Genomic DNA, 15,200 nt, shown 5'->3' with positions numbered 1-15,200 from the left:
TACGGTGAAGCATAGTGGTGGCAATATCATGCTGTGGGGATGTTTCTCAACAGCAAGGACTGGGAGTCAGGATCGAGCGAAAGATGAACGGAGCAAAGTACAGAGAGACCCTTGATGAAAACCTGCTCCAGAGCGCTCAGAACCTCAGACTGGGACGAATGTTCACCTTCCAACAGGACAACAACCCTAAATGCACAGCCGAGACAACGCAGGTGTGGCTTTGGGACAAGTGTCTGAATGTCCTTCAATGGCCCGGCCAGAGCCCGGACTTGAACCTGATCAAACATTTCTGGAGAGACCTGAAAATAGCTGTGCAGTAATGCTCCCCATCCAACCTGACAGAGCTTGAGAGGATCTGCAGAGAAGAATGGGAGAAACTCCCCAAATACAGGTGTGCCAAGCTTATAGCGTCATACCCAAGAAGACTCAAGGCTGTAATCGCTGCCAAAGGTGCTTCAACAAAGTACTGAGTAAAGGGTCTGAATACTTATGTAAATGTGATATCTGTTTTTTATTGTTAATACATTTGCAAAAATGTATTTAAAAAACTGTTTTTGGTTTGTATTATGGGGTATTGTATGTAGATCGAGGGGGGGGGGGGAATTATGTAATCTATTTTAGAATAAGGCTGTAACATAACAAAATGTGGAAAAAGTCAAGGGGTGTGAATACTTTCCGAATGCACTGTATCAGTCAGCTAACCATTTACAGTAACAGCAGTTCATTAATAAGTCAATACACACTAAATCATATGCAGAAATGTAGAAATCTTACCTTATATTGGCACTGTGGCATGGTATGAGCAGCTATTAATCAATTAATTAATAGATAATAGATTAATAGAATGGAGTTAGAAGGGTGACCTCCTACTAAAGGACAGGAAGTGTTGGCTTGAGCAGGCATTCCACATTAAACCCTACACACATTTGAACATCAAAATATGAAGGTTTTTGGGGGTTTTATATGCACAAAAAAATTTGATTTCTCTTCAAAAATGTATAAACAAGCTGTTTTCACATTCCCGATTGATCCATTTTAACTCGGAACACAAATTATCAAAATGTACACGGACCATAATCTTACCTCAGGGATCTTGATTTAATGTTGTCCATGAAGTAGGCTAATTATCTTGACCGCCGTAACAACAGACACCAAAACTGTCTGTCAATCCTCGAGATCAACATTATTCCCACACTTTGGCTGTTGTTAAATCGCATGCAGTATTACACAAGCTCTTTATCACATGACTGTCATTCAGAAAATCTTTTCCTGAATCAACTGATGTTGCGCGATAATGTACCAACGTAACTAAACAGATAATGTACCAACGTAACTAAACAGATAATGTACCAACGTAACTAAACAGATAATGTACCAACGTAACTAAACAGATAATGTACCAACGTAACTAAACAGATAATGTACCAACGTAACTAAACAGATAATGTACCAACGTAACTAAACAGATAATGTACCAACGTAACTAAACAGATAATGTACCAACGTAACTAAACAGATAATGTACCAACGTAACTAAACAGCTAGACATCAAATGCACATCAAACTACTTTCATATTATTGAAGAACCCCGTTAATGACAGTATTGATTTTAGTTTTATTAATCATATTTGTAAGGATGGACGCTGGAGACGAGAAGCAGGTGCAGTGAGTGAACATTAAATAACCACGGACAGGAACAGAATATGGACAGCGTCTGGACAGGGAAAATGGAAATAACAATAATGCTGACACAGGGATGAAACAGAGGAAACAGACAGATATAGGGAAGGCAATCAAAACGTGAAGGAGTCCAGGTGAGCCCAATGAGCGGTGACGCGCATAATGATGGTGACAGGTGTGCTCTCGAGYGCCAGAGAGGGAGAGCGGGAGCAGGCATGAAATATTAAAGTTACTATTTCTGTTTGAAACATTGGATTTTTCAATCACATACATTATTTTGGATATGTGTGCCCATGAAAACTGTTTACACACCGTAACATAGGGAGATACGAAATGCTACGAGGTTACAATACACTTCCGAGATCTCCATACAAAAAAAAGAGACAGACAGCAATATCCAGGAACTTCACACGATCAAGGTCAATGTGTAATTCAATTGTTAAATGCTGAGTATATGATACAACAGTATCATAMATTTTTAAACATAGGTTTTGATTAAACTTTTGAATTATATTGAATGTATTTATGTTCCCCTTTATATCATAATGTATTCACATGAAGAATAAAAAAGTCTAATTATTATTAATGACTTTGTAAGAGCTCCAAACAGACTACAAGAAATGCTCACTGGTACCCTCTTTTATAGAAAGACACCCATATATTAATTGAACCTGACCAAATTTGATGTCATGCCGATAGATGTAGTCAGAGAATATAATAATAATTAATTAGGTGACACAAAGTACAGATGTAGGATCTTCATGTGATCACTCTTTTGTTGCTAAGAATTTTCCTGCATGGCAGGAAATGCAACATTTTTGTTTATTTGAGCTATAAAAAGTATTCTATAGTTTGTAATTTCCACTTTGAAATTGTGACACACACAAGGAAATTATTATTCAGCATTTTTGTTTTTACAAATCTGTAATTGATTCCACCGTCTGTTTATTTGCTTGAGAACTTAGGCAAGGAACAATCCCAATGTATGTATCTCAATACCTACAAACTGTAATAAAACCTGAACTTAAACTGTGAAACAGAAAAACACTTATCTTATCGTGCTATTATTTTTTGGTGTTTTTTAGAGTCAACTGGCTTCCTCATTGGTGAAGTAGTACCACTACCACAGAACTACAATGAGTAGAAACGGCCTCCACATTCAAGTCAATAATCGTGTAATGGGTAGACTGGCAGGATTCATTACATTTCTAAGCCCGCTACTCCGAGGTCCCATCGGGCTCACCTCGGTTGGGCAGGCGTGTTGTAGCACCGCGGTGGGGGAGCCCGTGCCCGTCTGTTCCCACTTGTCGGCCATGTGGTTGACCTCCTCCAGCTTCTGCTTGCAGCTCTTTTGGGTGTTCAGCAGCGTCACCTCATAGAACTCCTGGATATCTGTGGAAAACATGACAGATTCCCATTTGATCATTTACAATACTTAGAAATGTCCCTTGAGAGGAAATATGGACGAAAACAGACACTTGACAAGCCTTTCRCTAATTCCAATATAATTTCAGTGTAAGCCGGCAGACTTCCGTTTACGTCAACATGCTGCGTTTCAGATGTACATGGAAATGGGGGTCTTTGATTAAACACAGGATTACTGCCTCATTGGCCATCAACCAAAATAAAAGGGGGCAATTTGTGAAATTGGATTGCTGGCACTGACATTAGATGCCATAGCAGAAGAACAGCACCGACGTATGGCCAAATTCTCTTGTCCGGTACAACTGGGAACCCTCCTATGAGGCAGAGTAAGTTCAAAGTTCTGTTTGTAGACTGTCCCAAAATCTGTCCCAAATCTGTCCCAAATTCATAGTTATTCATTTGCTCTGGATATCTGCACGGCATTGCATATATAGAGAATTCACCATCACTGAATGCAACTTTGAACTGAATTATAAAGTACAAACTACATTAGTCTACAGGGCTGTATCAGTGCTACACAGGATCTCAGGATAAAGAAACCACGAACAAACAAAGAGTAAATAGCTGTAAGTACAAAATATATCTGCAACTCTGCTCCCAGTCCTTAGCCTTAGTGAAGACTAGAAGCTGATGTCTCTTGTTTTATATTTTGGCAAGGAGTCTAAGCTAGATCCATTTGGACAGCTTGTGCCACCAGCAGTTGGGTGTGCGCTGAAGCAGCTTGGTCAAAGCTGTTTTTTTAATAATTCGGTCTCAATTATATGGTCAAAATGTAATTACGAAATTAATTGTTTTATTAAATTATTCCAACAAATCTTTGCATGCTGTTACATTAGGCTATTATTTGGATACCGGAGCATTATAATAATTTACAAATGTTCAGAAAATCATTAACACATGATCAATAAATGGCTTWTAAATGATAGTTATTATTAGGTGTTACCCCAAAATACTTGATGGCCCAGTTCTTGCATAATGTATTAACTATGCAGTAGGCAATTGGCAAACATTGCTCTTGAAGTGGGTCTCCACAGCCAAGAGGTGTAATTCACTTCAAAACAGGCAACAAAAGCTATTCAATTGAAAACCTAATCTTTTTGCAGGAATTCAACACTGGAAGACAATTCAAACCCCAACATTCCAGCTTACAAACTGTTTGATACACAACACTCATTCAACGCTGATTGGCAAACACCACGTTTTCTACATACAACACAAATTGTAGTGATTCCCTCTGGTCTTGTGTCATTTAATCCAAAGAGAGTCTTGTGTGTCATGTGTGTCCTGTTGATGTCTTATGTGTCATGTGTGTCTTGTTGATGTCATGTGTGTCATGTTGATGTCTTGTGTGTCATGTGTGTTTTGTTGATGTCTTGTGTGTCTTGTCGATGTCTTATGTGTCATGTGTGTCTTGTTGATGTCTTGTGTGTCTTGTTGATGTCTTATGTGTCATGTGTGTCTTGTTGATGTCTTGTGTGTCTTGTGTGTCTTGTTGATGTCTTGTGTGACATGTGTGTCTTGTTGATGTCTTGTTTGATGGCTTAATGTGGCATGTGTTGTACTGGTTGAATGTCTTGTGTGCATGTGTATCTTGTTGATGTCTTGTTTGTCTTGTTGATGTCTTGTATGTCTTGTTGATGTCTTGTGTGTCTTGTTGATGGTCTTGTGTGCCATGTGTGTCTTTGTGATGTCTTGTGTTGTCATGTGTTCTTGTTATGTCTTGTGTGACGTGTGTGTCTTGTTGATGTCTTATGTGTCTTGTTGATGTCTGTGTTCATGTGGTCTTGTTGATGTCTTATTGTGTCATGTGTGTCTTGTGATGTTCTTGTGTGACGTGGTGTGTCTTGTTGATGTCTTGTGTGTCTGTTGATGTCTTGTGTGTCATGTTGATGTCTTGTGTGTCTTGTTGATGTCTTGTGTGTCTTGTTGATGTCTTATTGTGTCATGTGTGTCTTGTTGATGTCTTGTGTGTCATGTGTGTCTGGTTGATTCTGTGTGTCATGTGTTCTGGTTGATGTCTTGTGTGCATGTGTGTCTTGTTGATGTCTTATGTGTCATGTGTGTCTGGTTGATGTCTTGTGTGTCATGTGTATCTTGTTGATGTCTTGTTTGTCTTGTTGATGTCTTGTGTGGTCTTGTGTGTGTCTTGTTGATGTCTTGTGTGTCTTGTTGATGTCTTGGTGTCATGTGTGTCTTGTTGTGTATTGTGTGTCATGTGTGTCTGGTTGATGTCTTGTGTCATGTGTGACTTGTTGATGTATTGTGTGTCATGTGTGTCTGGTGTGATGTCTTGTGTGACGTGTGTGTCTTGTTGATGTATTGTGTGTCGTGTGTGTCTTTATGTCTTGTGTGTCTTGTTGATGTCTTGTGTCTTGTTGATGTCTTGTGTGTCATGCGTGTCTTGTTATGTATTGTGTGTCGTGTGTGTCTTTATGTCTTGTGTGACTTGTTGATGTCTTATGTGTCTTGTTTATGCCTTGTGTGTTATGTGTGTCTTGTTGATGTCTTATGTGCATGTGTGTCTTGTTGATGTCTTGTGTGTCATGTGTGTCTTGTTGATGTCTTGTGTGTCATGGTGTCTGGTTGATGTCTTGTGTGACGTGTGTGTCTGGTTGATGTCTTGTGTGTCATGTGTGTCTTGTTGATGTCTTGTGTGTCATGTTGTCTGTTGATGTCTTGTGTGTCATGTGTGTCTTGTTGATGTCTTGTGTGTCATGTGTGTCTTGTTGATGTCTTGTTGTCATGTTTGTCTGGTTGATGTCTTGTGTTCATGTGTGTCTGGTTGATGTCTTGTGTGTCATGTGTGTCTTGTTGATGTCTTGTGTGTCATGTGTGTCTGGTTGATGTCTTATGTGTCATGTGTGTCTTGTTGATGTCTTGTGTGTCTTGTGATGTCTGGTGTTCATGTTTGTCTGGTTGATGTCTTGTGTGACGTGTGTGTCTTGTTGATGTTCTTGTGTTTGTGTGGTGTCGTGTGATGTCTTGTGTGTCTTGTTGATGTCTTGTGTGTCTTGTTGATGTCTTGTGTCTTGTTGATGTCTTGTGTGTCATGCGTGTCTTGTTGATGTATTGTGTGTCGTATGTCTTGTGTGACTTGTTGATGTCTTATGTGTCTTGTTGATGCCTTGTGTGTCATGTGTGTCTTGTTGATGTCTTATGTGTCATGTGTGTCTGGTTGATGTCTTGTGTGACGTGTGTGTCTGGTTGATGTCTTGTGTGTCATGTGTGTCTGGTTGATGTCTTATGTGTCATGTGTGTCTTGTTGATGTCTTTGTTGTCATGTGTGTCTTGTTGATGTCTTGTGTGTCATGTGTGTCTGTGTTGATGTCTTGTGTGTCATGTGTGTCTGGTTGATGTCTTGTGTGACGTGTGTGTCTGTTGATGTCTTGTGTGTCTTGTTGATGTATTGTGTGTCGTGTTGATGTCTTATGTGTCATGTGTGTCTTGTTGATGTCTTGTGTGTCATGTGTGTCTGGTTGATGTCTTGTGTGACGTGTGTGTCTTGTTGATGTCTTCTGTGGTGTGTGTGTCTTGTTGATGTCTTGTGTGTCTTGTTGATGTCTTGTGTGTCATGTGTGTCTTGTTGATGTCTTGTGTGTCGTGTGTGTGTCTGAAGCCTTCGCTGTTTTAGCAACGTCATCTTACTTCGGAGGAAGGTTAAAGCAGGATTCGCTTGAGTGGCGGATCCTTGAAATAGAACAGCTTTAGCGCTGCTCAGAGCAGGGCCGTGCACAGACCTTTTGGAGGGGCATGTCCTCCAACAACAACAAAAATTGCACACCCCAAAGAACATTATGCAACCGCGGTCACAGACTCGTTAAGCAATTATTACTTTGATTATTCAGTTAAAAGCAATAGATGGCCACATCTTAATGGCTAATTAAATGACACATATTTAACGCGAATTTATTGACAACTGGGTCATTTAGTTTATTTAGTAAATATTTTCTTAACTCCATTTCTTGAACTGCATTGTTGGTTAAGGACTTGTAAGTAAGCATTTCACGGTACTGTCTACACCTGTTGTATTCGGTTCATGTGACAAATACAATTTGATTTGATTTGATTCAATCATAGTGATCTTTATAGTAGTATTGGGCTGGTTTCGGGGACAGATTAAGCCTAGTCCTGGACTAAAAAGCAGCATCGCCATCACATAAAACACTTCCAAACACCACTGAGCATCCCTTAGAAAAGATTAGCTAGATTAGCTCATACGGTAATAATGTAGATGGACAATTACTTGTTATGCAATCGAAGAATCGTTAATTAATAACAAAGCAGACCTTTCAAAAGAATAGCTGCTGCATGTTCAACAAAAGAAACTGAACCCATAACAAGTAATCTTTCGCAGCAAGTCCAGAGGCTCGTCTCCACAGACAGAACCCAAATTTACATTTAAATGGAGGTTAATGACAACAAGCTATTTGCATTCATCACAAAACATTGGGAGTACAATAGTTTAGTCCCTGCTCTCCAAACCACATGTTTGAGCGAGTCCATCATACACTGCTAAGAATTAGTCTTATATGTTTGCTGAGAAACGGGTTGGCAAATTTGAAAGGCACTACATACAGTATTTGTGTAATAAACCATTGGCACGAATGCCTCTTTACGCAATTTATGAAATACAAGAAGATAAACACACGTCATTGAACTGAAATGTATGCAAATCCCCTAGACTCATTGAGCGCCAGTGAAGTGTCATATGGGGTTTGGATACCCTGAATTTACAAAACAAATGCAGAATTCTCTTAGTCACAGGGATCTTAAGATTCAATGTGAGATGCACATGTTCTACTAGCCAACAACACTACACAGCACCGTATTTTGTCAAACTTTTCATCAGGTTGTATAGGCAACATGATAAGACGCAGATGATCTGTATTGTCCCATTGCAGAGCAATTTGGTTGCAGCAGTCCAAAAGCATAAAAAATAACAGATTGTGTGCTGTATTTCCCTGTTTAGTGGTTTTTCATTGTAATTGTGCAAATGGATAATTCAGATATATTTTTATATAATAAATATGTACAACTGCCCTCTATACTAGGAACTCATTTGAAACACAAGCTACTTGACAAAGTTTCCTTTCATTCAAATTCATTCACTGTCTTATCTGCAGTTGCCAAATAGCTTATAGCTGAATAATTACAGTAACTAAAAGGCCTACATGCAACTTCCTGTATAATAGTGGCCCATATTCAAACAAGCAAAATGTTAAAAAGTAAAAGTAGCACACAGGGTAACTTACAGTGCAGTGAAACTTTGCTTGTCACCATAGACATCCCGAGCGCTGCCGGTCCCTTGAAGCAGTGTGCTGTGGGAGCACCAGATGCCCATGCAACAAAACAGCAAGCCTACTCCTCCGGCAGGCCGCCTGTTCAACTTCAATAGAGACAATGACCTTGCACCCGGGGCAGCCCTCGCACTCCGACAGCTGATTTCTAATGCAGCCCTGCGTCTGATAATGTGCTTAACGCTGCCATGCTGCGCAGAATCCCCCTCCACAACCGCTCTCACACACCTCTACACAGTGTGGACATGGGTGCCCCCTTTTCATAGACAGTTGAATCTACAAGTGCCAGCGGGCACTGGCAGTCACACTCTTTGTCATGGGAGAGCAGGGGATGTATGGGGGGACCCATAGGGGGGATGGCAGCCGGGTGGGGGTATTTCAGACACTTGGCTCATGCATGAAGGGCACACATAAGCCTGTGAGGACAGCTTTAAGTGGCTGTGTAGCGCTGGGGTGGAGGGCCACTGGCTTCCCCACAGGGCAGACTTCTTTCCGGGCTGTCACACAGTCAAACGGGGACAGAGAACAACCCCACACCTACTCCTGGAGAATAGCTTGAAATTCAAATCACAGCCTATGCTAAGGTAGGCCTGATGATTACATCCAAAATACTGAATGTAAAAGCACGGGCRATTAAATTGCCTTTCTGAGATAGCTACAAAATACTGCCTTATGGCATCACACGTAAATCCATCCATAGACTTGCTGTAGTTTCAGGGGAGTGTAACATGCTAATATGCTGATCTGAAGGTATTTTATGCTGCATTACATTAGGAAACAAGACGAGTCCAAGGGATTTTCTTCACTGCCTGCCGCAGTGGATTTTTCCAGAGTTTTTGTGGATCACTGTCACGATCGTTGGAAACATACTCGGACCAACGTGCAGCGTGATCTGGGTTCCACATCTTTTTTATTTAAAGTAAGTGAACCACACAACAAAACAATAAAGAATAAACAAAACGACAATGGAGTGCTAACATGCAACTACACATAAACAATATCCCACAAAACACAGGTGGAAAAAGCTACCTAAATATGATCCCCAATTAGAGACAACGATTACATGCTGCCTCTAATTGGGAATCATACAAAATCACCAACATAGAAAAACAAAACTAGAACTCCACATAGAAAATATAAACTAGACTAACCCCCCAGTCACGCCCTGACCTACTACACCATAGAAAATAAGGACTCTCTATGGTCAGGACGTGACAATCAGTCAACATAAAGCTGTAAAACAAGGCTACAGTGAAAACTCCCTCAACATTGTCCCCTAGTCCTACCCCATTCCAAAAATAAGAATTACGGCAACTTACTCAATATTTCTTCTTTATCATTCTCCCACCATACTATATTTGCTCAAAATATATTGATTTGGTTTGGTTCAATGTTGACAGGGGAAAGACAGAAAAAKCACACAGACAGCTGACATATCAGCCACATACATACAAGCCCTGGGAAGAGTGTGTGTAATAGGGAGAATGATTCTTTCTCTGTGTTTCAGCAAGATGTGTTAAGTCAATATCACATTAGAAACGGGACAGGTGACGTCTTCCCTAGTAAATCGCTCCATTAGCGTGTGGCGGCCCGCCCTCTGTTCTGTTGGGAGTATTTTTTACAGCTCCGATTGCACAACAGCACTTATGATGCCTCCCTTAGTTGTTGTCAGCTGTGACACCTGAGGCCCACTGAAGGAGCAGTGTTGAAGTGTGTGTGTGTGTGTGTGTGCGTGCGTGCGTGCGTGCGTGCGTGCGTGCGTGCGTGCGTGCGTGCGTGCGTGCGTGCGTGCGAACAATACATCTCATCATGCCATAAAGGCCCTGAGCGACAATGGAAACAACACACCCTTAACCTTCTGAACCACAATAAGCCCTAACCAGTGCTTCATTTGAGAAGGATCCTGCGGGAACAGGATCAGGCACCGTTTTGAACTGTTTCATTCCGGAACTTATTTGGCCGGATCCAGTAGCACTCGTGGCATGAAAATACATTTCACTTTTTGCAATGTAAAAATTTAATAAAAGCGATCAAAGTTAAATCGAGTTGCCTGTTCATTAATCCCCGCCACCGACCGGGCCTGATATTCTAAGAATTGCTTCGGGTTGAGCCGGCCCGGCTCTATGATTTGTGCAACATAGTAACCTATGTTTGAGACCAATGAGCGGCCGTGGCTGTGTGAGCACGCCTGTATCTCTCACAGAACTAGAATGAGATAAACTTTCTTTCCATGATCTTTCTCCCTCTCTCTGCTCTGATAGAAATTAGCCTGCAACTCTCATCTCACCCGCATTGCACTTCATAATTTATTTCCTTATATACTGAACAAAAATATGAACGCAACATGTAAACTGTTAGTCCCATGTTTCATGAGCTGAAATAAAAGATCCCAGACATTTTCCGTAACACACAAAAAGCTTATTTCTCTCAAATGTTGTCACAAATTTGTTTACATCCCTGTTAGTAGCATTTCTCCTTTGCCAAGATAATCCATCCACCTGACTGGTGTGGCATATTAAGAAGCTGACGTGGACGGGTTGCTGAGGAGTATTTCTGTCTGTAATAAAGCCCTTTGTGGGGGAAAAATTATTCTGATTGGCTGGGCCTGGCCACTCAGAGGGTGTGCCTGGCTCCCAAATTGGTGGGCCTATATACCCTCCCAGGCCCACCCATGGTAGCGCCCTTGCCCAGTCATGTGAAATCCATAGATTAGGACCTAATGAATTTATTTCAATTGACTGATTTCCTTATATGAACTGTAACTCCTTCAAATCTACGAAATTGTTGGATGTTGTGTTTATATTTTGTTCAGTATAGAATAGCCGCACAAAGGGTTCTGGAGGAGCTGCAGCACCCCTGATACATTTGCCATAGTTACTGCTGTCTGTTTCATCAAGGCGCTTGATGGTTTTTGCGACTGCACTTGAAGAAACGTTCAAAGTTCTTGAAATKTTCAGGATTGACTGACCTACAAGTCTTAAAGTAATGATGGACTGTCGTTTCTCTTTGCTTATTTCAGCTGTTCTTGCCATAATACGGACTTAGTCTTTTACCAAATAGGTATATCTTCTCTATACCACCCCTACCTCGTCACAACACAACTGATTGGCTCAAACGCATTAAGGAAAGAAATTCCACAAATTCAACTTTAACAAGGCACACCTGTTAATTGAAATGCATTCCAGGTGATTACCTCATGAAGCTGGTTGAAAGAATGCCAAGAATGTGCAAAGCGCTCATCAAGTCAAAGGGTGGCTACTTTGAAGAATCTAAAATATGGTTACTACATGATTCCATATGTGCTATTTCATAGTTTTGTTACTATACAGTTGAAGTCGGAAGTTTACATACACTTAGGTTGGAGTCATTAAAACTAGTTTTTCAACCACTCCACAAATTTCTTGTTAACAAACTGGTCATCTATGAACATTTGAACATCTTGACCATGTTCTGTTATAATCTCCACCCGGCACAGCCAGAAGAGGACTGGCCACCCCTCATAGCCTGTTTCCTCTCTAGGTTTCTTCCTAGGTTCTGGCCTTTCTAGGAAGTTTTTCCTAGCCACTGTGCTTCTACACCTGCATTGCTTGCTGTTTGGGGTTTTAGGCTGGGTTTCTGTACAGCACTTTGTAACATCAGCCTATGTAAGAAGGGCTTTATAAATACATTTGTAATTTGATTGATTGACGAGGCGTTGTTGCGCCTTCTTCACCACACTGTCTGTGTGAAGGGACCATGTCAGGTTGTCAGTGACGTGCACACTGAGGAACTTGAAGCTTTTGACCCTCTACTGCGGCACCGTCGGTGTGGATGGGGGCTTGCTCTCTCTGCTCTCTCCTGAAGTCCACGATCAGCTCCTTTTTGTTGACGTTGAGGGAGAGGCTATTTTCCTGGCACCACTCCGCAAGGGCTCTCACCTCCTTGTAGGCTGTCTTGTCATTGATGGTAATCAGGCCTACAAATGTTGTGTCGTCAGCAAACTTGATGATGGAGTTGGAGACGTGCGTTGTCATGTAGTCATGGGTGAACAGGGAGCACGGGAGGGGGCTGAACACCCTGTGGACACCCTCAGTGTTGTTGCCTACCTTCACCACTTGGGGTCAGCCCGTTAGGAAGTCCAGGATACAGTTGCACACGGAGGGGTTCAGACTAGATCTTTTCCTTGAAGCGGGAAACGTATTTAGCTTATCCGGGGCGGTGGCATCAGTGTTCGTGACATGGCGGGCTTTCCCTCTATAATCCGTGATTGTCTCGTATCCCTGCCACATACTTCTTGTACTGTTGAATTGAGACTCCACTTTGTCCCTGTACTGTTGTTTTTCTTCTTTGATTGCCTTACGGAGGTCATAGCTGGTCTGTTTGTACACGGCCATGTTAAATGTGGTAGTTAAATGTGGTGGTTTGAGCTTTCAGTTTTGTGCAGTTTCTGCCAATCTCTCCACAGTTTTTGGTCTGGATAAGTTCAAATCRTCACAGTGGGAACAACATCCTCTATACACACACACACTCACACACACACACAGAGAAATGCACACACACACAAACGCACACGTGCCCAACACACGTGTGGAACACACACATGCAGTACACACAAAGGGGCCTCATTCCTCAATATAGACATATAAATTGTTTGAGCAAAAGTATGGATCTCTTGCTGCTATATAAGCTAACAGCCGGGAAAATGAGTTATTATACGAATTAAGAATTTGTTTTAAAATAAAATCCTTATGACGGTGCTCTGCTCTCTCATATGATCATGTATGACGTTTCTTCTGGTCATAAACTAATGATGCTTTTTGACAGGTTTTAGACTACACTGAACAAAAATATAAACACAACTATTTCTATGATCTTACTGAGTTACAGTTCATATAAAGAAATAAGTCAATTGAAATAAATAAATTACGCCCTAATCTATAGATTTCACATGACTGGGAATACAGATATGCATTTATTGGTCACAGATACCTCAATTTAAAAAAGTTGCGGCGTGAATCAGAAAACTAGTCAATATCTGGTGTGACCACCATTTGCCTCATGCAGCACAACACATCTCCTTCACATAGAGTTGATCAGGCTGTTGATAGTGGCCTGTGGAATGTTGTCCCAGTCCTCTTCAATGGCTGTGCGAAGTTGCTGGATATTTGCAGGACTAGAACAAGCTGTCGCACATGTCGATACAGAGCACCCCAAACATGCTCAATGGGTGACATGTCTGGTGAGTATGCAGGCCATGGAAGAACTGGGTCATTTTCAGCTTCAAGGAATTATGTACAGATCCTTGCGACATGGGGCCGTGCATTATCAATGCTGAAACATGATGATGGTTGTAGATGAAAGGCACAACAATAGGCCTCAGGATCTCGTCACGGTATCTGTGCATTTTAATTGCCATCGATAAAATGCAATTGTGTTCATTGCCCATACCGTATGCCTCCCCATACCATAACTCCACTACCACTATGGGGCACTGAAATCAGCAAACCGCTCGCCCACACGTCTGCCATCTGCCCGGTACAGATGAGCTTCCGTGAGACGGTTTCTGACAGTTTGTGCAAAATTCTTCGGTTGTGCAAACCCACAGTTTCATCAGCTGTCCGGGTGGCTGGTCTCAGACACTCCCACAGGTAAAGAAGTGAGGTGAAGGATGTGGAGGTCCTGGGCTGGCCTAGTTACACGTGGTCTGCCAAATTCTCTAAAACGACGATGGAGGCGGCTTATGGTAGAGAAATGAACATTCAATTCTCTGGCAACAGCTCTGGTGGACATTCCTGCAGTCAGGAAACAAATTTGTACACAAAATCTGAGAGAAATAAGAGTATGGAACATTTCTGGGATCTTTTATTTCAGCTCATGAAACATGGGACCAAGACTTCACATATTGCATTTATATTTTGGTTCAGTGTAGTTAAAAAAGTTGTACTTGGGAAATATTAGTTCCCAGTCTTCACAGTCTTTATAAACAAGGAAAACATAATGTCACGCCCTGACCTTAGATATCTCTGTTTTTCTATATATTTTGGTTAGGTCARGGTGTGACTAGGGTGGGTACTCTACTTTTTGTATGTCTAGGGTTTTTGTATGTCTAGGGGTTTTTGTATGTCTATGTTGGCCTGATATGGTTCCCAATCAGAGACAGCTGTTTATCGTTGTCTCTGATTGGGGATCATATTTAGGTAGCCATTTTTCTTCATTTGTGTTGTGGGATCTTGTCTATGTATAGTTGCCTTAGTGCACATCAGTAGCTTCACGTTTGGTTTGGTTTGTTGTTTTKTTAGGTGAGTTTCAATTTATTAAAATKATGTGGAACTCTACTCCCGCTGCGCCTTGGTCTCATCATTATGACGAACGTGACACATCAGCTGTGCGTGTAGTTTGAAGGGATGATTCTTCCTTAATCAACATTGCGCTGAGGTTATCCATCTTTCAAAGCTACATTTTCAAGGTGTATCGCACACAACAATTGAAGAGTCATTCAATTGGTGCTCTCCGGCAGAATCATGGCGTGTGTCAGCATGCAAAAGTTGATCCTGTCATTACTCCATGCAAGCATTCGCCACACTGTGTACGATGGAATTTGTACTTGTAGCAATTACGGTGTTCCTGACACAAGACAGCCTTCTGCCACCGCCTCTGGTGTGCAGGCTGGCTACAGTTCCAAGAGCACAGTTACTAAAGGGAGCACTTCAATGCTGATCTCAAGTAGTGCTCTTCAAAAGACTGCATGGGGCCTTTTGAAGCTAAGCCAGGAGCACTGACCATGGAATTGTGTCCAGACACTGATTATACACCAAACAA

General features: G+C 41.5%; 1 protein-coding gene across 13 annotated transcripts in view; it reads right to left on the bottom strand.

Moving 5' to 3' along the window:
* The window catches only part of LOC111950591 (disks large homolog 2-like), a 287,220-nt gene that overhangs the window by 241,957 nt on the left and 30,063 nt on the right, over positions 1-15,200 (bottom strand). For 12 of the 13 annotated variants that reach the window (XR_011473940.1, XR_002875505.2, XM_023968282.2 and 9 more), the window contains exon 3: positions 2,924-3,072. Coding sequence is in view for 11 of the 13 variants with exons in the window: in XM_023968282.2 (XP_023824050.1) it covers positions 2,924-3,072 (149 nt within the window). In the remaining 2 variants the exon portion in view is untranslated. Of the gene's footprint in view, positions 1-2,923; positions 3,073-8,357; positions 8,496-15,200 lie in introns of those variants that run through there. The other variant, XM_023968288.2, reaches the window with a different exon arrangement.

The sequence above is a fragment of the Salvelinus sp. IW2-2015 genome, linkage group LG23, assembly GCF_002910315.2.
Source record: "Salvelinus sp. IW2-2015 linkage group LG23, ASM291031v2, whole genome shotgun sequence".
NCBI classification, from domain to species: Eukaryota; Metazoa; Chordata; class Actinopteri; order Salmoniformes; family Salmonidae; genus Salvelinus; species Salvelinus sp. IW2-2015.
The sequence above is the reverse complement of the archived record's forward strand: the minus strand, read 5'-3'. Positions and strand labels throughout refer to the sequence as shown.